Source organism: Schistocerca americana, chromosome 5 (genome assembly GCF_021461395.2).
Source record: "Schistocerca americana isolate TAMUIC-IGC-003095 chromosome 5, iqSchAmer2.1, whole genome shotgun sequence".
Lineage (NCBI taxonomy): Eukaryota > Metazoa > Arthropoda > Insecta > Orthoptera > Acrididae > Schistocerca > Schistocerca americana.
The window spans coordinates 51,991,576-52,014,506 of record NC_060123.1 but is presented as its reverse complement, the minus strand read 5'-3'; the positions used below and the strand labels follow the sequence as shown (position 1 = coordinate 52,014,506).

At 40.3% G+C, this 22,931-nt stretch overlaps 1 protein-coding gene across 2 annotated transcripts in view; it reads right to left on the bottom strand.

Annotated features, from left to right (window-relative positions):
• LOC124615885 (voltage-dependent calcium channel subunit alpha-2/delta-3) overlaps positions 1–22,931 on the bottom strand; it is an 824,663-nt gene that overhangs the window by 534,523 nt on the left and 267,209 nt on the right. For both annotated transcript variants that reach the window (XM_047144053.1, XM_047144054.1), the window contains exon 4: positions 8,343–8,568. In XM_047144053.1, the coding sequence (XP_047000009.1) occupies positions 8,343–8,568 (226 nt within the window). The remainder of the gene's footprint in view (positions 1–8,342; positions 8,569–22,931) is intronic.

The following is a 22,931-nucleotide window of genomic DNA, read 5'->3' as shown; positions in this document are numbered from 1 at the left end:
TGGTTCTTCATTTTCAGACTCTGATAAAGTAATATTATCAGAAGGACTGTCATCTGCCTCAATATTCACATCTGCAGGTTCACTGGCTGATTCTTCACTACTTGCATCTTCAAAAATATTTCCATCCTTGCAAGAATCATCTTCTTCAAACCACTGAGCCACAACACTTTCAAAATAAGCTGCATTTGCACGTACTGACTCTCTTGCTTTGCGTATCGAAGCCATAGCAAAAGGTGTGTCTCTCGAACAGTAGCTTGTGCAGCACTAAACGAGTCATACTCGTAACAACATGGGCCTTGCAGCAACAAACAAACTACAGTAACAATGAGGCGGACACGAGCAGCACAGGATAACAATACTATGCAATAATAAAACATTTGATAGCAAAAAGATCAATAATACACCGACATCGCCAATATGTGAAAGTAGTGTGTATTATTTTTTAGTTATACTATTACTACTACAGCTACTGCTGCTGTTGGCACTCCTGTTGCTGGAAATACCACTACAGTAATTGTTGAATTAATAACTGCTCCCAAACAAATGCTGAAGACATTATAAGCTAAAGAACATTTATAAATGTGTGAGGGCTTCTGAAGCCCTCCTTATGCATTCACGGTTTATGGGTAAACGTATTGAATTATACAAAAAACTTAAAAAGGTATCTCGTTCAGACTTGATAGGAGGAATTTCACAGTGTTATTGAAAGAGTACTGGAAAGCAGTTTGAAATCAAACAAAAAATTACAGAATTTTTTTGAAAATGAAGACATACAAGGGGCTTGGAGGCCCTGCACATGCATCCTAGTGTTAAATAATGAGTGACAGCTGCAGGCTATCAAGAACATCTATTATCACATATGAAATTGAACCAAACATCCATACTTCCCAGACAGTTATCAGCTCCAGTTACATCAGCAGCTTTTATTAGATAATAAACGAGCCCTGACAAGTCTTTTGATGCAAATGAGAAAGCGCTGGTAGATAGACACAATATAAAACACACAAACACACACAAATTTCAAGCTTTCGCAACCCAAGGTTGCTTCATCAGTAAAGAGGGAAGGAGAGGGAAAGACGAAAGGATGTGGGTTTTAAGGGAGAGGGTAAGGAGCCATTCCAATCCCGGGAGCGGAAAGACTTACCTTGGGGGGAAAAAGGGACAGGTATACACTCGCACACACACACGTATCCATCCGCACATATACAGACACAGGCAGACATGACAGGTATACACTCGCGCACACACACACATATCTATCTGCGCATATAGACACAGGCAGACATGACATATGTGGATATGTGTGTTCCACGTGGGAAAATATATCTAAAAACAAAGATGATGTGACTTACCAAACGAAAGTGCTGGCAGGTCGATAGACACACAAACAAACACAAACATACATACACACATACACACAAAATTCAAGCTTTCGCAACAAACGGTTGCTTCATCAGGAAAGAGGGAAGGAGGGGGAAAGACGAAAGCATGTGGGTTTTAAGGGAGAGGGTAAGAAGTCATTCCAATCCCGGGAGCGGAAAGACTTACCTTAGGGGGAAAAAAGGACAGGTATACACTCGCACACACACACACACATATCCATCCGCACATACACAGACACAAGCAGATATTTGTAAAGGCAAAGAGTTTGGGCAGAGATGTCAGTCGAGGCAGAAGTACAGAGGCAAAGATGTTGTTGAAAGACAGGTGAGGTATGAGCGGCGCCAAATTGAAATTAGCGGAGATTGAGGCCTGGTGGATAACGAGAAGAGAGGATACACTGAAGGGCACGTTCCCATCTCCGGAGTTCTGACAGGTTGGTGTTAGTGGGAAGTATCCAGATAACCCGGGCGGTGTAACACTGTGCCAAGATGTGCTGGCCGTGCACCAAGGCATGTTTAGCCACAGGGTGATCCTCATTACCAACAAACACTGTCTGCCTATGTCCATTCATGCGAATGGACAGTTTGTTGCTGGTCATTCCCACATAGAAAGCTTCACAGTGTAGGCAGGTCAGTTGGTAAATCACGTGGCTCTGCCTTTGATCGTGTACACCTTCCGGGTTACAGGACTGGAGTAGGTGGTGGTGGGAGGGTGCATGGGACAGGTTTTACACCGGGGACGGTTACAAGGGTAGGAGCCAGAGGGTAGGGAAGGTGGTTTGGGGATTACATAGGGATGAACCAAGAGGTTATGAAGGTTAGATGGACGGCGGAAAGACACCCTTGGTGGAGTGGGGAGGATTTCATGAAGGATGGATCTCATTTCAGGGCAGGATTTGAGGAAGTCGTATCCCTGCTGGAGAGCCACATTCAGATTCTGATCCAGTCCCGGAAAGTATACTGTCACAAGTGGAGCACTTTTGGGGTTCTTTTGTGGGAGGTTCTGGGTTTGAAGGGATGAGGAAGTGGCCCTGGTTATTTGCTTCTGTACCAGGTCGGGAGGGTAGTTGTGGGATGTGAAAGCTGTTTTCAGGATGTTGGTGTAATGGTTCAGGGATTCCGGACTGGAGCAGATTCGTTTGCCACGAAGACCTAGGCTGTAGGGAAGGGACCGTTTGATATGGAATGGGTGGCAGCTGTCATAATGGAGGTACTGTTGCTTGTTGGTGGGTTTGATGTGGACGGATGTGTGAAGCTGGCCATTGGACAGATGGAGGTCAATGTCAAGGGAAGTGGCATGAAATTTGGAGTAGAACCAGGTGAATCTGATGGAACCAAAGGAGTTGAGGTTGGAGAGGAAATTCTGGAGTTGTTCTTCACTGTGAGTCCATATCATGAAGATGTCATCAATAAATATGTACCAAACTTTGAGTTGGCAGGCCTGGGTAACCAAGAAGGCTTCCTCTAAGCGACCCATAAATAGGTTGGCATACGAGGGGGCCATCCTGGTACCCATGGCTGTTCCCTTTAATTGTTGATATGTCTGGCCTTCGAAAGTGAAGAAGTTGTGGGTCAGGATGAAGCTGGCTGAGGAAATGAGGAAAGAGGTTTTAGGTAGGGTGGCAGGTGATCGGTGTGAAAGGAAGTGCTCCATTGCAGCGAGGCCCTGGACGTGCGGAATATTTGTGTATAAGGAAGTGGCATCAATGGTTACAGGGATCGTTTCTGGGGGTAACAGATTGGGTAAGGATTCCAGGCATTCGAGAAAGTGGTTGGTGTCTTTGATGAAGGATGGGAGACTGCATGTAATGGGTTGAAGGTGTTGATCTATGTAGGCAGAGGTACGTTTTGTGGGGGCTTGGTAACCAGCTACAATGGGGCGGCCGGGATGATAGGGTTTGTGAATTTTAGGAAGTAGGTAGAAGGTAGGGGTGCGGGGTGTCGGTGGGGTCAGGAGGTTGATGGAGTCAGGTGAAAGGTTTTGTAGGGGGCTTAAGGTTCTGAGGATTCCTTGAAGCTCCACCAGGAAATCAGGAATGGGATTACCTTGGCAAACTTTGTACGTAGTGTTGTCTGAAAGCTGACGCAGTCCCTCAGCCACATACTCCCGACGATCAAGTACCACGGTCGTGGAACCCTTGTCCGCCGGAAGAATGACAACGGATCAGTCAGCCTTCAGATCACAGATAGCCTGGGCTTCAGCTGTAGTGATGTTGGGAGTAGGACTAAAGTTGTTCAAGGAGGATTGCGAGGCAAGGCTGGAAGTGAGACATTCCTGGAAGGCTTGGAGAGGGTGATTTTGAGGAAGAGGAGGTGGGTCCCGCTGTGACGGAGGACGGAACTGTTCCAGGCAGGGTTCAATTTGGATAGTGTCTTGGGGAGTTGGATCATTATGAGTAGGATTAGGATTATTTTTATTCGTGGCAAAGTGATATTTCCAGCAGAGAGTACGAGTGTAGGACAGTAAATCTTTGACGAGGGCTGTTTGGTTGAATCTGGGAGTGGGGCTGAAGGTGAGGCCTTTGGATAGGACAGAGGTTTCGGATTGGGAGAGAGGTTTGGAGGAAAGGTTAACTACTGAATTAGGGTGTTGTGGTTCCAGATTGTGTTGATTAGAATTTTGAGGTGTTGGGGGGAGTGGAGCTGGAAGTGGGAGATTGAGTAGATGGGAGAGACTGGGTCTGTGTGCAAGGAGAGGAGGTTGAGGTTTGCTGGAAAGGTTGTGGAGGGTGAGTGAGTTGCCTTTCCAGAGGTGGGAAACCAGGAGATTGGATAGTTTTTTGAGGTGGAGGGTGGCATGCTGTTCTAATTTGTGGTTGGCCTGTAGAAGGATGCTGTGAACAGCCGGTGTGGATGTGGGAGAGGAAAGATTGAGGACTTTTAGTAGTTACTTGGAGATAAAGAGCTTTGCACAGGATAGAGTAGCGTGAAGAGCTGCATTGAAAGTCTTTAGACTGAAAACCACAATAACAATAACAACAACAATCAACTTCTTTTGTTTCTTTTGGCAGTTTAGTACTGAAGTTAGTAACCAGGAGATTAATAAATAGTTCTTCATGAAAGTTGGAACTGTTTTTCCTACAAATTTTGGGAGATCATCCCTTATTCAAAGGAAGGAAGCTATTATATACCTATCATGTAGATCATACTGGATCACTTCACCAATGCACAAAGGAAACAACCACATTCTAAGTATTATTGATGCTTTTATCATCTTTACCTAGTTATATCCCATAAAAACTACAAAATCAACAGAAGCAATTAGTAAGATGGAATTACAGAAAACTAATGTGGGAATTCAGTCCTAGTAATTACTGATAGAGGGACTTGCTTTACTTCTCACAAATTCAAGAGTGTCATTCTGTAGAAGGAATTGAACACATTTTCACAATGACGCTACTCCCTAGTGCCTATGGACAGGTTGACAGGATCAATTCTACTTTTGAGTAAAATCTTTGACAAGCTTAGTACTAATAGCCCTGATGAATGGAACAATGTACGAAGCATGTTTTTTAAGTAAGGTCCATTTTGTTGTAGACACTAGTAGTTTGCACGCATACTGCAACGAGCACGTGCGTTGTGTACCAGCATGCCTCAGGAACATCTGTGCTCAGCTTCAGCTCTGTAGCTAACCTGTACAGTTCTGTTCTGTGCTTTCAAAATGTTTAAGACTATCAACTCGCCCACTGTGTGTGAGGTTCGCTCTGTGATACAGTTTTTGTCAACAAGGAACCTGCCTGCTGCAGAAATTCATTGACAGATTTGTGAAGTGTACAGTGGCACTGTTATGAGTGAAAGCAAAGTGCGTAAGTGGGTATGAAAATTCAAAGATGGCCGTGAAAACGTCCATGATGAGGACCGCTCCAGTCGCCCTTCTTGGGTTACAGACGATTTGGTGGTTTCAGTTGAAGCGAGTGTTCGTGAGAACAGACTCTTCACCATAACAGGTCTCTTAAACTTATTTCCTGACGTGTTGAGATCAGTGCTTTACAACATTGTTTCTGAACACCTAAAGTTTAGTACACTGTGCTCCTGTTGGGTCCTGAAACTCCTAACAGAGGACCACAAAAACCAAAGATTTCAGTGTGTGATTAAGTTCTTGACTTGTTATCACAAAGAAGGTGACAGTTTCTTCAGTCAGATCGTAATTGGAGACAAAACATGGGTTTCGCATATCACACCCGAATCGAAGCAACACAGCATGGAATGGCGACACACACACTCACCTGTAAAGGTGAAGGCCAAACAGACTCTGTCCCAGCACAAAATCATGGTGTCAGTGTTTTGGGATAGGCAAGGTGTTTTGTTGGTTGATTTCATGCAACAAGGAACTACTATCTATGCATAGGCATACTGCTAAACCCTGAGAAAGCTACACAGAGCAATTCGAAACAAAAGATGCAGCATGTTGACAAAGAGAATTGTCCTTCTCCATGACAATGTAAGATCTCACACTGCAAGTCAGACCTGCGATTTATTGGACAGTTTTTGGTGGGAAGTTTTAGACCACCCACCCTACAGTCCTGATCTTGCGCCGAGCGATTACCATCTGTTCCTCCACCTTAAACAACACCTCAGTGACAACCGTTAGAATAATGACGAAGACGTGAAAATGGCAGTGAACTCTTGGTTATTGGAGCAGGTGGCAAGTTTTTATGAAGAGGGTATTTTAAAATTGATTGAGAGGTATGATACGTGTTTCAACAAACTTGGCAACTATGTCAACAAATACATGAAATGTGTTCGTTCTGAAAACAAATTTGCTTTTTTGAAATAATCTTTCATTGTGTACTTATGTTCAAATGGACCTTACTTAAATAACATGTCTCATAGTACCATCAGTTTAATGTGCAATGAATTTCACATGCAATATAACTATAGTGAAAACAGCACTTGAACAGTTGATAGGAGTTAAGATGTACACACAAACTGATCTTCACATAACGAAATTAGAAAAAAAAAATTATTAATTCATTTGAAGAGATACTGCAAACTGAGGGAAGATGCTTGGCTACAGATCATCAAGGTGCAAGAAGAAATCTGTGCTGGCTTCAACCACTATCAGAAGAAAGCCTCAAAGTACAAAGATGGTGACCTGACGACAATAAAAGGAACAAAAACTGGACCAACACTAAGGCTGACGGCCAAGATTTTAGGTTCCTATCACGTTACAAAATTAGAGCTAATGATATCTACAATATATGCCAAGAAAGTGATAACCACAAGTGTCCCAGAACTACAGCAACATGTGCTGAATTTATGCAACACTGACCAAGTGACTATTCATCATCTCAAGTCAGATGATAGTCAGGATGACTGAAAGGGGGATGTGGATTGGGGTTTAAGGGTTTCCCTGCTGATGACATTAGTGACACACTGGTAAGCTGAATATTGGACAGCAGTTTGTGTGTTCATGGAGTAACAATGTCCTTGGAAACAAAATAAATTTGTTGATCAAATTCTTGTGTTTCTTTTGGCAGTTCAGTACTCAAGTTTGTAACTAGGAGATTAATTTATGATTGTTTGTGTTATGCTGTGTGTACATGATATTTTTACTGATGTTTACATGTTTTTGATGGATGATTACACTCTTGGTGAGTTAGCTGACATATATTTCACTTATCGGGAGCCACAATGCAACAGTCGAGCACCAAGGTATCTGACTGTAGAATGATTTCCAGGAAGGAAGTTACCAAATCATGTCACATTTCAAAGGCTTGATGGACATCTTAGTGAACCAAAACTCCCACAACACACAAATGGGAAACTGGTAGATCTCACAGAGCATGAAATGTTCAGTTTGAGGAAGATGTGTCAGAGTGAACTGAGGACAAACCCAGTACTGGCAAACGGATTAAATACCTTCAGTGCCAATGTGCAGGAGCACATAATGGGCATGCATCCATTCAAGTATCAGAAGGTATGAGACTTTTCAGCTATTTACTTTCTCCGGCATTTGGAATTCTGCCAATGGTATCTACACCAAATTGTAAATATCCCTGACTTATAAACATGTGTTTTGTTCACTGCTATCTTCACAAGAGAGGGGTAATTTAACAGCCACAATAGCCACGTCCAGAAGTTAAAAATCCTAAAACAACATAGCTTTACCACAAATGTGTGAGCTGGTATTTTTTTACGATCATCTGACTGTGTACTATCTTCTACCTAATATACTCAGCAGAGGAAATACATGTATCTTTCTCCATGAAGTACTACTGGAAATGTTGGAGAATGTCCCTCTAACAATCAAGCAGTTATTGTGGTTTCAGAAGGATGGGGCCTCACCACACCTTGCTGTCAATGTCAAAAACTATTTAGACAATGATTTTCCAAATTTTTGGATTGGGAGAGGTGGACCAGTACTGTGATCACTGCCTTCCCTTGGTCTCATTCTTTGTATCTCTTTTTGTGTTGTGAGACAAGTGTTTGGTGTAAGAGACACTGATACACATCCCAAAAGACCTGGTTGCCCATTTGGCTGAAACTGCAGCCATTATTCTTGAAACAACTAACATTATTAGCAAGCAGATGCCAGCTGTGAATTAAGATAAGCAGACAACATTTGCAGCAGCATCTCTAGAGCAATATTCATCACAGAAAAATTTGAACACTGTCTCTTGAACATCATTAGCATCAAAACCTTCATGGACCTCTAGTGGAGAGTGTGGAGAGATGGTGAACCTGTGACATTTTTGTCACTTAAAAAGTGTTTCTTTTTATCTCCCGTAACCATTCTAAAATTTGGTATACACTAGCATACGTGCATTCAAACAAACACATCAAAAGATTTTATTTCCTTTAAGAATGTAAATGAAGACTGATTTAAAGTACCAAATAAAAGGGGATGTGGAAAACTTGAGACCACTATGTAACTGTCTGCAAGAATATGAATATAACAATAATCATTCACAATAAATACATGAACATTGAGCCAAGGAGTAAGCTCTTGTGACTCACCTTTATCATACACATTGGTTGGAACGTGGACAGCACTGAATGAAGTGTTGACTTCCATGTTGTAGAAATGTTTATTCTGCGTCAAGTTTAGCACTCTGAATCCTTCTGGGAGAGTGTCATTGGGCTTGAGGGGCTTGCTAAGGTTCTTGGCATTGTAATAAGGGAACTCAGTAACTTCATCATCCTGGTGAGCCATGGCAGTGTTCTCTGCCGTGTCCATTATTCGCTGCAACATAGGAAGTGAGTGTTCATCACTTTTCTGTAGACAAATAAATGGTGCAGCAAAAATATTACACATAGCTCATCTTTCAAAGAGAGAGTATTGTAAAAAATTATAGGAAAACAACTACTAAAAGTTTTAAAACAGTAACTTCTATGACATTATAAACCCAGTATTAGAAGCCACATTCATCTGAGGAGCTTAACAATAAAAATGGAAATTTCTTTAAGTCAAGAAGTTTGGAGTTCATAATCTTGTCAACATTTTGAGGTCAACAGAAATGGAGCACTAGCTCAGCAGGAAAAGAAATCAACTATAACCTATATGGATTTAGGAACCCATAGACAACTTAAACCTGAATGGCCAGAGTCTCATTCCTCCTTGACGTCAATCAAGTGTTTTAACCACTGCCATGTTGCTTGGTTGTTTGGACTGTACACAATCAGTAACTGAATATTTCAACAAACAAAAAGCAGATTTTACTGGAGAGCAAAAAAAGGTTATCAGATTAACTTACAATAGGAAAGTGACTGGGACAAGAGCCTAACAACAGGTGTAGATGTAATGCACTGATAATGGCTAGTTACTGGCCAAAAGCTGGATCTGTTCTAATAAAGCTAGAATGGAGATGATGACTGGCTACTGCTCTTTACCATTTTGAAAGCATTGTCCTCAGTTGCATGTAATTTTATGTTGAAAATTTTCACGTTAGGTATATCTAATTGCAACCAAATACAATGAATTTTTTGTGCCATACATGTTTTATCTTTAGTTTTTGAAAGGCAAATGTTTGTAGATGCTGCTCTATATTTATCCCTGATGGTGGTGGTGTATATGAGGTAAAACACCATTCTGCATACTTTTGTAGCAGTTACTACACAACTGTTTGTGTTATCTTTGAAAAGCTGCACTATTCTAATTTCCCTGGATGAACTACACTGTATCTATGCATTTACAATGTTGTACTCTTGAACAAAGTGTTTTTTCTGCATTATTTCCTGCATTGCTTGCATTTTCCTAGTACCTCTTAACTTCTTTGCAATAACTGATAAATCCATGGTTGCAAGGTGTTACAATTTTTCTTCCCCTTAGTGTAATGAAGTTGTCAGATGAAAATTATAGCTACCCTTGGTCTAATGTGCTAAGATTCCTGAAATTCTGTGGTTCCATCTTGCAGACAAGGAATTTATTGCAAGAGTGGGAAAATGGGTGTAAGAGAACTACAACTATGGTATGAGCACTGCTTTTGGCCAATAGCTGGTCAAAATAACTTGCTTGTGCTTTATACCTGGTCTGTGTATAAAAACTGTACTCCTTTAGAACAAACTATCCCTCCTTCAAAGTGTGTGACATTGCAATCGATACCACCTGGAAGCACATGACAAATTCAGCCTCCAGATGTTTCCTTTTTCCATGCCTATAAAACTTATTATCACACTATCTGCAGCTATGTATTAAAGGATAGCCAGTTTCACGTTAAGCTCCATGACAGATAAGGAATGGATATCTAGCTGAAAGTCCTGCACAATCTGTAAAACCCAAGGAGTCTGCCTTTGATTCTGATGGTACAAATTTTTGTGATCACTGTGGTGTGCCATTTTTCATATGGTGAGTTCACTATTCTGCTTTGAATATTTCGTGAATGTTGACACTGTCCATTTTGTGAAGTGTACTTCGACATCCCATAGAAGGTTGATCTCTGCACTTCCCAGACTCTCATTTCTTTCACCCTCCTGATGCACATGGTGCATTAGCAGCTAATAATTTTCTTGTCATAATTCTTAACACAATTCTTTCACATGGGCCTTGTGGCCTCACATTCAAGTGGTTCCTTGTAAGTTTCTCTAATGATCCAGGATTCTGTGAGGCCTGTTGGAATGTTTTCCTGTTTTGTCTTTGAGGAACAAATTGTTCTTTAATTTGTTAGTCACAATTTTAACGCCACAAAATGTAATATACAAAACATATTACACAGTATCTTTTGACACATATACAAATATGTACCTTAGCAAATTCTAAAGGAAAGTGGTATAAAAGTGAACAGTTGTGACTTTGCACACACTCTTCCACTGTTCGTCTCTTCACATCAGCCATCTCAATGCATTGGAAAGCAAAAATTATATCTGCTTGTAATAATCAACTGTGTAAAATCTTTGAAAGAGCTGCATCTGGCCATTTGCCAACAAATATCAACATGACAACTGACAGTGCAAATTCTTTCCCAGAAAAGAATAAAATTCCATCTCTCATATTTCAAAGATCACTCATAAAAACTACAAAATTTAAGATTCTCTTTTGAATGTAATCATATGAAAAAAAAAAATTATGTTTGTAACACCGATATATCAGAGCTCTGCTATATTTAACATATACAGTTCTTTGGCTATGTGAATTAAGACAAATATTTACTCATTTCATGTAGCAATTACATCACCCCACCACATGGAAATTTTCCACAAACAGGACCATTTTTCCTTCATAAATAAGGGCATCCATTGTTCCTCTGTGCTTGTATTTATTGACCTTCCACTTACAGTTGTTAATTTTACATTTCCTTCCTTCATTTAGCCACCACAATATTCAATGCATAACCCATGATGCATACACCTACTATCTTGTTCGCCACAATGAAGAATTTTATGGCTTGACATTGGTACCAAAGTGTGGAAAAAATTTAACCAGCGGATGCAGGACATCATATACAATGCCATTCCAACTATAATTCACTTTTGGCATAAATCTTGATTACAATGTTGTTTAGGTGAGTGATTCAACTCTAGGCAGCATGGGGAGAGGAGTATGCCTTATCATTTTTCCTCAGAATTATAATGATAATAAATTAAATGAAGTTGTGCTCCTCCACTCTGAAAACAAGTATGGCACAAGATTTCAAATTCTGCAATGGCAGCACAGCATGGTCTCCAACCCCAAACCAATGTGAACATAGTTAGGCTTCGTAATTTTTTAAGCTTCACGATTTTTCCATAGGTATTAAATGTATAGAGATTTCCATGTCTATACCTTATATAAATGAGTGAGAATGAAAAGGGTAGAAGGTAAATGTGTTTCCATTTTATCTTTTGTACGTGTGGTAATTTCTGCATTCTAGTGACAGCTGTGTTTCGTGTATTTTTATTTGAAGTGAGAATCCACACACAGAAGACGATGGTCACAGACAGGCACAATGTAAAGACTGCTGAACATTTCACTTTTCAGACAAAAAGAAATAGAAAGAACACACACACACACACACACACACACACACACAGAGAGAGAGAGAGAGAGAGAGAGAGAGAGAGAGAGAGAGAGAGAGAGAGCTACTTTGGCTTGCCCTTGTTATTCCATCCTGGACTTTTCCAGTGTTTGCTCTTGGCAAGATTCTCCTAAACTGCTAACAGATATCATACCTTTTACAATGAATGCTGCCCCTAGGGCAATCAACTGCTGTATTAATATTCATCAGGGGCATCAGAGCAGAAGGGTTTGTCATGGACAAGGATGATGATGTAAAAAGAGGAATCTCAGAGTTCAATTCTTAATTGGCTGTCTTTGGACTCCCATTTACAGTGGTTGTAGTAGTTGTCCTATTATTATACTGTACAGAATTCTGCAGAAAAAAAAGTTATTTACTGGACAAATTCTTAGGATGTTAACAACATAATTATCCTCTGAAGAACCTATTTCACTTGCTATGAGCCTTTTTTATGATGTAGTTACTGAATTTATGGAAGCCGTCTACTGCTGAAGAGAAAATCAAGATACATAGTTCAAATTCCAAGTTAGGGGAAAGCTACACTTATCCCTTGAAGCGCTTACACTGATCAGCCAGAGCATTATTACCAGCTACCCAATAGCTGGACTGTCCACGTCTGGCACAGGTAACAGCAGCAATGAATGATAACATGGAAGCAATGAGCCCTTGGTAGGCTGCTGGAGGGAGCTGGCACTACGTCTGTGCACACGTCATCTAATTTCCATATATTCCAGGGAGGGGGAGATGAGCTCTGGCACCATGTTCAATCATGTCCCAGATGTGTCTGACTGGGCTCAAATCTGCTCAGTTGGGGGAGGGGGGGGGGGGGGCAGCACTGTGTTCCCCAAACCACTCCATCCCACTCTTGCCATTGTGACATTACACATTATCTTACTGAAAAATGCCACTCCTCAATTTTGAGACCCTGTTCTACTTCTGTGAGCAAATGAACTTGTTTTATTTTGTTATAGAAACTTGTAGTCCAAGGTGCTGTGTAAGATCAGTGAGTGTGGCACTGTACAGTATTCTCGTTGAACAGGCACTCACGCCGCTCATTGCTCTGCTGAAGGCAGAATTTTTATCTAAAGGCTGTTCACTATTTCCCTTGCTTGGTGTGACTGATGGTGCAGTAAATTGTAAGTTTTTTGTACTCGTTGTAATAAGATGATGCATCCTGTCTAAGAATCCTTGGCATGTGAAGAATAAGTTTATTACATGTTTATTTACTAGAAACTATTGGTATTATTTCTGTTTAATGCTGACTAGTTGTACAGAACTAAGTCTGTCACTAACTAATTTATTATCACTGTTTAAAAAGAAAAAAAAATGTTAATTAAATTAGTTAATTTTAGTGGGCTAGTGCCCTTGGGCTGAGCAACTGCTTAAAAATTTTGCTACCAGAAAATGAGCTACAGTTACCTGTCAGATAGCCCCAACTAGTGTGAGGCCTAAGTGCACCATTGTTTTGATTTAGATTTTACTCTTTAAAAATTGCCTTTTGAACTGGTTAATTTATGTGAGCTAGTGCTCTTCCTATACACATAAAGTTATTCTTTCTGCTATCGCACTTAGCTTGATCGGCTATTTAGATATTTTGCTAGTACCCAGTGTGGGTAGTGTGAGCTGCCAGAGTGCCCTAATTAGTTGCTAAGGACTTCATCCACTATTCTACAAATCTGAGCTTACTGTATAAAACATTGTCATTTTTCTATTTTTCAATTTTAGCTAAGGCTTTGTGTGTGTGTGTGTGTGTGTGTGTGTGTGTGTGTGTGCGGGGGTGGGGGTCATCACTCTGCTGACTGGTTTGATGCGGCCTGCCACAAATTCCTCTCCTGTGCCAATCTCTTCATCTCCAGTAGCACTTGCAACCTGTTGTTGTTGTTGTTGTGGTCTTCAGTCCTGAGACTGGTTTGATGCAGCTCTCCATGCTACTCTATCCTGTGCAAGCTTCTTCATCTCCCAGTACCTACTGCAACCTACATCCTTCTGAATCTGCTTAGTGTATTCACCTCTTGGTCTCCCTCTACGATTTTTACCCTCCCACTGCCCTCCAATGCTAAATTGGTGATCCCTTGATGCCTCAGAACATGTCCTACCAACCGATCCCTTCTTCTGGTCAAGTTGTGCCACAAACTCCTCTTCTCCCCGATTCCATTCAATACCTCCTCATTAGTTATGTGATCTACCCATCTAATCTTCAGCATTCTTCTGTAACACCACATTTTGAAAGCTTCTATTCTCTTCTTGTCTTAACTATTTATCGTCCATGTTTCACTTCCATACACGGCTACACTCCATACAAATACTTTCAGAAACGACTTCCTGACACTTAAATCTATACTCGATGTTAACAAATTTCTCTTCTTCAGAAACGATTTCCTTGCCATTGCCAGTCTACATTTTATATCCTCTCTACTTCGACCATCATCAGTTATTTTGCTCCCCAAATAGCAAAACTCCTTTACTACTTTAAATGTCTCATTTTCTAATCTAATTCCCTCAGCATCACCCGACTTAATTTGACTACATTCCATTATCCTCGTTTTGCTTCTGTTGATGTTCATCATATATCCTCCTTTCAAGACACTGTCCATTCCGTTCAACTTCTGTTCCAAGTCCTTTGCTGTCTCTGACAGAACTACAATGTCATCGGCGAACCCCAAAGTTTTTATTTCTTCTCCATGGATTTTAATGCCTACTCTGAACTTTTCTTTTGTTTCCTTTACTGCTTGCTCAATATACAGATTGAATAGCATCGGGGAGAGGCTACAACCCTGTCTCACTCCCTTCCCAACCACTGCTTCCCTTTCATGTCCCTCGATTCTTATAACTGCCATCTGGTTTCTGTACAAATTGTAAATAGCCTTTCGCTCCCTGTTTTTTACCCCTGCCACCTTCAGAATTTGAAAGAGAGTATTCCAGTCAACATTGTCAAAAGCTTTCTCTAAGTCTACAAATGCTAGAAATGTAGGTTCGTTAGTAAAGAATTCACGTTAGTATTTTGCAGCTGTGACTTATTAAACTGATAGTTCGATAATTTTAACATCTGTAAACACCTGCTTTCTTTGGGATTGGAATTATTATATTCTTCTTGAAGTCTGAGGGAATTTTGCCTGTCTCATACATCTTGCTCACCAGATGGCTGGTGTCTCGACAGAGGTCCTATCATCCTGTCCCTTCCCCCATCAGTGTTTTCCATATATTCCTTTCCGCTCCGATTCTGCATAGAACCTTCTCATTCCTTACCTTACCAGTCCATCTAATTTTCAACATTTGTCTGTAGCACCATACCTCAAATGCTTCGATTCTCTTCTTTCTGGTTTTCCCACAGTCCATGTTTCACTGTCATACAATGCTGCGTTCCAAACATATTTTCTCAGAAATTTCTTTTTCAAATTAAGGCCCTTGTCTGATACTAGAAGACTTCTCTTGGCCAGGAATGACCTTTTTGCCAGTGATGGTCTGCTTTTGATGTCCTCCTTGCTCCGTCCATCATTGGTTATTTTGCTGCCTAGCTAGCAGAATTCCTTAACGTCATCTACTTTGTAACCATCAATCCTGATGTTAAGTTTCTCATTGTTCTCATTTCTGATACTTCTTATTACTTTTGTCTTCCTTTGGTTCAATCTCAACCCATATCCTGTACTCATTAGATTGTTCATTCCATTCAGCAGATTATGTAATTCTTCTTCACTTTCACTCAGGATAGCAATTTCATCAGCGAATCGTATCACTTATATCCTTTCACCTTGAATTTTAATTCCATTTCTGAACCTTTCTTTTACTTCCATCATTGCTTCTTCAACGTACAGATTGAACAACAGGGGCAAAAGACTACATCCCTGTCTTACACCCTTTTTAATCCAAGCACTTCATGTTCATCCACCCTTACATTCCCTCTTGGCTCTTGTACATATTGTATATTACCCATCTCTCCCTATAGCTTACCTGTACTTTTCTCAGAATTTTGAACATTTTGCACCATTTTACATTGTCGATCGCTTTTTCCAGGTCGACAAATCCTATGAATGTGTCTTGATTTTTCTTCAGTCTTGCTTCCATTATCAATCGCAACATCAGAAATGCATCTCTGGTACCTTTACCTTTTCTAAAGTCAAACTCATCTTCATCTAGCACATCTTCAATTTTCTTTTCCATTCTTCTGTATATTATTCTTGTCAGCAACCTGGATGCATGAGCTGTTGAGATGATTGTGTGATAATTTTCACACTTGTCAGCTCTTGCAGTCTTCGGAATTGTGTGGATGATATTTTTCCAGAAGTCAGATGGTATGTCACCAGACTCATACGTTTTACACACCAACTGAATAGTTGTTTTGTTGCCACTTTCCCCAATGATTTTAGAAATTCTGATGGAATGTTATTTATCCCTTCTGCCTTATTTGATGTTAAGTCCTCCAAAGCTCTTTTATATTCTCATTCTAATTCTGGATTCTGTACCCCTTCTAAATCGATTCCAGTTTCTTTTTCTATGACATTAGACAAATCTTCCCCCTCATAGAGGCTTTCAATGTATTCTTTCCACCTACCCGCTCTTTCCTCTGCATTTAACAGTGGAATTCCCATTGCACTCTTAATGTTGCCACCCTTGCTTTTAATATCTCCGAAGGTTGTTTTGACTTTCCTGTATGCTGGGTCTGTCCTTCCGACAATCATTTGTTTTTCAATTTCTTCACATTTTTCATGCAGCCATTTCGTCTTAACTTCCTTGCACTTCCTATCTATTTCATTCCTCAGCAACTTGTATTTCTGCATTCCTGAGTTTCCCACAACATTTTTGTACTTCCTCCTTTCATTGGTCAACTGAGGTATATCTTCTGTTACTCATGGTTTCTTCACAGTTACCTTCTTTCTACCTATATTTTTCTTTGCAACTTCTATGATGGCCCTTTTTAGACATGTCCATTCCTCTTCCACGTAAGCTACTACAAACAGCATAGTGAACGCATTATTGTGGCCAAGATAGACACGAAGCCCACACCTACTACAATAGTACAAGTTTATATGCCAACTAGCTCTGCAGATGACGAAGAAATTGAACAAATGTATGATGAAATAAAAGAAATTATTCAGATTGTGAAGGGAGACGAAAATTTAATAGTCATGGGTGACTGGAATTCGAGTGTAGGAAAAGGGAGAGAAGGAAACATAGTAGGTGAATATGGATTGGGGGACAGAAATGAAAGAGGAAGCCGCCTGGTAGAATTTTGCACAGAGCACAACATAATCATAACTAACACTTGGTTTAAGAATCATGAAAGAAGGTTGTATACATGGAAGAACCCTGGAGATACTAAAAGGTATCAGATAGATTATATAATGGTAAGACAGAGATTTAGGAACCAGGTTTTAAATTGTAAGACATTTCCAGGGGCAGATGTGGACTCTGACCACAATCTATTGGTTATGACCTGTAGATTAAAACTGAAGAAACTGCAAAAATAAGGGAATTTAAGGAGATGGGACCTGGATAAACTAAAAGAACCAGAGGTTGTACAGAGATTCAGGGAGAGCATAAGGGAGCAATTGACAGGAATGGGGGAAATAAATACAGTAGAAGAAGAATGGGTAGCTTTGAGGGATGAAGTACTGAAGGCAGCACAGGATCAAGTAGGTAAAAAGACGAGGGCTAGTAGAAATCCTTGGGTAACAGAAGAAATATTGAATTTAATTGATGAAAGGAGAAAATATAAAAATGCAGTAAGTGAAACAGGCAAAAAGGAATACAAACGTCTCAAAAATGAGATCGACAGGAAGTGCAAAATGGCTAAGCAGGGATGGCTAGAGGACAAATGTAAGGATGTAGAGGCCTATCTCACTAGGGGTAAGATAGATACCGCCTACAGGAAAATTAAAGAGACCTTTGGAGATAAGAGAACGACTTGTATGAATATCAAGAGCTCAGATGGAAACCCAGTTCTAAGCAAAGAAGGGAAAGCAGAAAGGTGGAAGGAGTATATAGAGGGTCTATACAAGGGCGATGTACTTGAGGACAATATTATGCAAATGGAAGAAGATGTAGATGAAGATGAAATGGGAGATACGATACTGCGTGAAGAGTTTGACAGAGCACTGAAAGACCTGAGTCGAAACAAGGCCCCCGGAGTAGACAATATTCCATTGGAACTACTGACGGCCGTGGGAGAGCCAGTCCTGACAAAACTCTACCATCTGGTGAGCAAGATGTATGAAACAGGCGAAATACCCTCAGACTTCAAGAAGAATATAATAATTCCAATCCCAAAGAAAGCAGGTGTTGACAGATGTGAAAATTACCGAACTATAAGCTTAATAAGTCACAGCTGCAAAATACTAACACGAATTCTTTACAGACGAATGGAAAAACTAGTAGAAGCCAACCTCGGGGAAGATCAGTTTGGATTCCGTAGAAACACTGGAACACGTGAGGCAATACTGACCTTACGACTTATCTTAGAAGAAAGATTAAGGAAAGGCAAACCTACGTTTCTAGCATTTGTAGACTTAGAGAAAGCTTTTGACAATGTTGACTGGAATACTCTCTTTCAAATTCTGAAGGTGGCAGGGGTAAAAAACAGGGAGCGAAAGGCTATTTACAATTTGTACAGAAACCAGATGGCAGTTATAAGAGTCGAGGGACATGAAAGGGAAGCAGTGGTTGGGAAGGGAGTAAGACAGGGTTGTAGCCTCTCCCCGATGTTGTTTAATCTGTATATTGAAGCAGTAAAGGAAACAAAAGAAAAATTCGGGGTAAGTATTAAAATTCATGGAGAAGAAATAAAAACTTTGAGGTTCGCCGATGACATTGTAATTCTGTCAGTGACAGCAAAGGACTCGGAAGAGCAGTTGAATGGAATGGACAGTGTCTTGAAAGGAGGATATAAGATGAACATCAACAAAAGCAAAACAAGGATAATGGAATGTAGTCGAATTAAGTCCGGTGATGCTGAGGGAATTAGATTAGGAAATGAGGCACTTAAAGTAGTAAAGGAGTTTTGCTATTTGGGGAGCAAAATAACTGATGATGGTCGAAGTAGAGAGGATATAAAATGTAGGCTGGCAATGGCAAGGAAAGCGTTTCTGAAGAAGAGAAATTTGTTAACATCCAGTATTGATTTAAGTGTCAGGAAGTCATTTCTGAAAGTATTCGTATGGAGTGTAGCCATATATGGAAGTGAAACATGGACGATAAATAGTTTGGACAAGAAGAGAATAGAAGCTTTCGAAATGTGGTGCTACAGAAGAATGCTGAAGATTAGATGGGCAGATCACATAACTAATGAGGAGGTATTGAATAGGATTGGGGAGGAGAGAAGTTTGTGGCACAACTTGACCAGAAGAAGGGATCGGTTGGTAGGACATGTTCTGAGGCATCAAGGGATCACCAATTTAGTATTGGAGGGCAGCGTGGAGGGTAAAAATCGTAGAGGGAGACCAAGAGATGAATACACTAAGCAGATTCAGAAGGATGTAGGTTGCAGTAGGTACTGGGAGATGAAAAAGCTTGCACAGGATAGAGTAGCATGGAGAGCTGCATCAAACCAGTCTCAGGACTGAAGACAACAACAACATTCCTCTTCAACCTTACTGCGTACTGAGCTATTCCTTATTGCTGTATCTATAGCCTTAGTGAACTTCAAGCGTATTTCATCATTCCTTAGTACTTTTGTATCCCACTTCTTTGTGTATTGATTCTTCCTGATTAATGTCTTAAACTTCAGCCTACTCTTCATCACTACTGATGACTGGGTGTTGTGTGCTGTCCTTAGGTTAGTTAGGTTTAAGTAGTTCTAAGTTCTAGGGGACTGATGGCCAAAGATGTTACGTCCCATAATGCTCAGAGCCACTTGAACCATTTTTTCATCACTACTACATTGTGATCTGAGTCTATATCTGCTTCTGGGTATGCCTTACAATCCAGTATCTGATTTTGGAATCTCCACCTGACCATGACATAACCCCTAACTGAAATCTTCCTGTATCACCCAGCCTTTTCCAAGTATAGCTCCTCCTATAGTTATTCTTGAACAGAGTAGCACTATTACTAGCTGAAATTTATGACAGAACTCAATTAGTCTTTCTCCTGTCTCATTCCTTGTCCCAAGCCCATATTATCTTGTAACCTTTTCTTCTACTCCTTCCCCTACAACTGCATTCCAGTCCCACATGGCTATAAGATTTTCATCTTCCTTTACGTACTGAATTATTGTTCCAACATTCTCATACACCTTCTCTCTCTCTCCACCTTCAGCTTGTGATATCGGCATGCTGTTGGTGTTGGTTTGTTGTAGATTCTGATAAGAACAACCATATCACTTAACTTTCCACAGTAACACACTATTTGCCCTATCTTCCTATTCATAACGAATCCTACTCCCATTATGCCATTTTCTGCTGCTGTTGATATTACCCTTTACTCATCTGTCCAGAAATGCTTGTGTTCTTTCCATTTCACTTCACTGACCCTACCTATATCTAGATTGATCCTTTGCACTTCCCTTTCCAGATTTTCTAGTTTCCCTACCATGTTCAAGCTTATGACATTCCACGCCCCGACTCTTAGAACATTATCCTTTCATTGATTACTGAATCTTTTTCTCATGGCCAGCTCCCCCTTGGCAGTCCCCTCCTGCAGATATGAATGGGGGACTATTCTGGGGATATTTTGCTAATGGAGAGATCATCATGACACTTTTTCAATTACAGGCCACATATCCTGCATATCTTTAATGCAGTGGTTTTCATTACCTTCTGCATCCTCATGCTGTTGATCACTACTGATTCTTCTACCTTTATGGGCCATTTCCCACGCCTAGGGCAAGAGAGTGTCCTGAACTTCTGTCTGCTCTTCTGTTCTCTTCGATAAGGCTATTGGCAGAATGAGGGTGACTTCTTATGCCGAAGTCTTCGGCAGCCAAAGCTGATTATTAATCAAAATTTAAGCAGTAGCGGGTTTCAAACCCAGGACTGAGGATGTTTTGATTACTATTCAAAGAGACTATTCCTAGACCACTGCTTTAAAAATTGCCTTTTGAATTTGTTAACTCATATGAGCAACTCCTCTTAACTGATTTCCAATTGTTAACTTTAGTGGACTAGTACCCTTCGTTAAAGTACTCATTTGTAGTTTCCTAATGCAATGCACCATTGCTGTTCACTGACTATTCGATCTGTTTATTTGCAATGACCAATGCCTGCCATTTCATCGATCAACAATTACTGTTTTAAAACTGTCTATTGATTGCTAAATTATGTGGGTTAGTGCCTTTAGCCAGCCCATCTGAGGTAGTGCTTGATGTAATGTGTAAGTGCAAATCCGTTTGCTATCAAATTTAATTTACTGAGCACAGTATACCCCATAGCGTAAACGGTGATCCTAAGGGATATTTAAAGCTCGCTGATCTAAGAAATATAGTGTTACTTTGAGTCATTTACTTAGTTCCACCAGCTCTGTCGTTATTTAAAAGGGTTGTTGTCTACACATAAACTATCTACATGTACTACCACTGTGTATGTTAAGAATTTTTGGTTGTTTTGGTAAAAATAAATATTATTATAAATTGCTCGGGATACCAATATATGCATATCTGTGATGTCTTTCTTTGTGATAGTAAAGTATTGGAAATCTAATAGTTCAGTGCCTTTCACTCAAGGATCCTTGTATCCAAGAAAACCCACTTGAAAGGTAGAAGTAGCCTAATCCTGTCCCACTATCCTTTCACCTACTATCAGTGAAGTAACTTACACTAGTTTAAATAGTGTGCATGTGAATGGGTGAGTGCGTGTGGGCGTGCACTGTCCGATTTTGAAACAGTCATCTACTGAACAGTGCATAAATTTTCAGTTACAAAAGCACTTAGACTCACAATGGAAATCACCATCCGAGGCATTGTAGATATTGATAGAAGGCTACTGAAACAAGGCAATGAAAAACTGCAAGATTTCAGGCAGCACAATTAGGTTTATGATGACTTCGTAGTGTTGAAGGTGAGCTATGTTTTACTGATCAGCCACTAGCATATGTTCTCCAGTTACCCATCATCCACTACACATTTGTCCTAGATGCCTTCAATTAATCTGCTTGTTATGTATTTTTCTGGAGATTTGTCATCTACTCTCTTAAAGTGAGCCACAGTTCAGTTACATGCCACATGCACTTTACCTAAATGATTCGCAATCTTGTCTAAGAAAAATGCAACCTCTTTCTTACGTGATTTATGAACCAAGTAGAATTTAAGTTTTTGTGTCCTGGATGAACATACCATCTTATATGTGACTATGTCTGCCTTTTCGGAAGTTAAGACTGAGCATCATGGAAGCCAAATCATGAATTTAGTAAGCTCTTTTGCGGAAATTCTGATGCAGACCCCATCGCTTTTCAAATGTGCTCAAAATGAGCACTTTTCAAAGATTCTTTTTAAGCCAATTACAAATGCTTTCGGTTCATCTCCTAGGTTCTGACAGTAGTATTTTGGAAGCCTCTACACCTTCATCTACCCTGCATATAGTTGCTTTGGTGTAGTTTGATCTGACATTTTTAGCAGGCTGGTCGCAGCAGCTTTGTTTTCACCTGCAGCCATTTGCACTTCAAGGTTGAAAGCTGGAAACAGTGCTACAACTAATCTTTGCACAACATCTCAAATATTGACAGAGTATCCCCTAACCAAATTCCTTGTGTATGTTTCATATGTAGGCAGCTACATCAGTACCTACTTCCACTGAGGAGCACACCACTGAACTGATTAGAGTGACTCTGCAGCTTTCAAACCTGTGGAGAGACAACCTAGATTGTTACAGAATCATCAAATATTAGAACAGCCCTCCTACTCAGTTCCAAATGAATACTCTAGAGTCAGTTTTACTAATAATGGTCATAGCCATACTCTCTCGCTATGATGCAGAACACATCAATCACTTTACAAATGTAATACACTTTCTGAACGAAAAGAAAGGCAGCATGCTGATATTAACACAATCCAGAATGACATTTTCACTCTGCAGCGGAGTGTGCGCTGATATGAAACTTCCTGGCAGATTAAAACTGTGTGCCGGGACCAAGACTCGAGCTCGGGACCTTTGCCTCTCGCGGGCAAGTGCTCTACCAACTGAGCCACCAA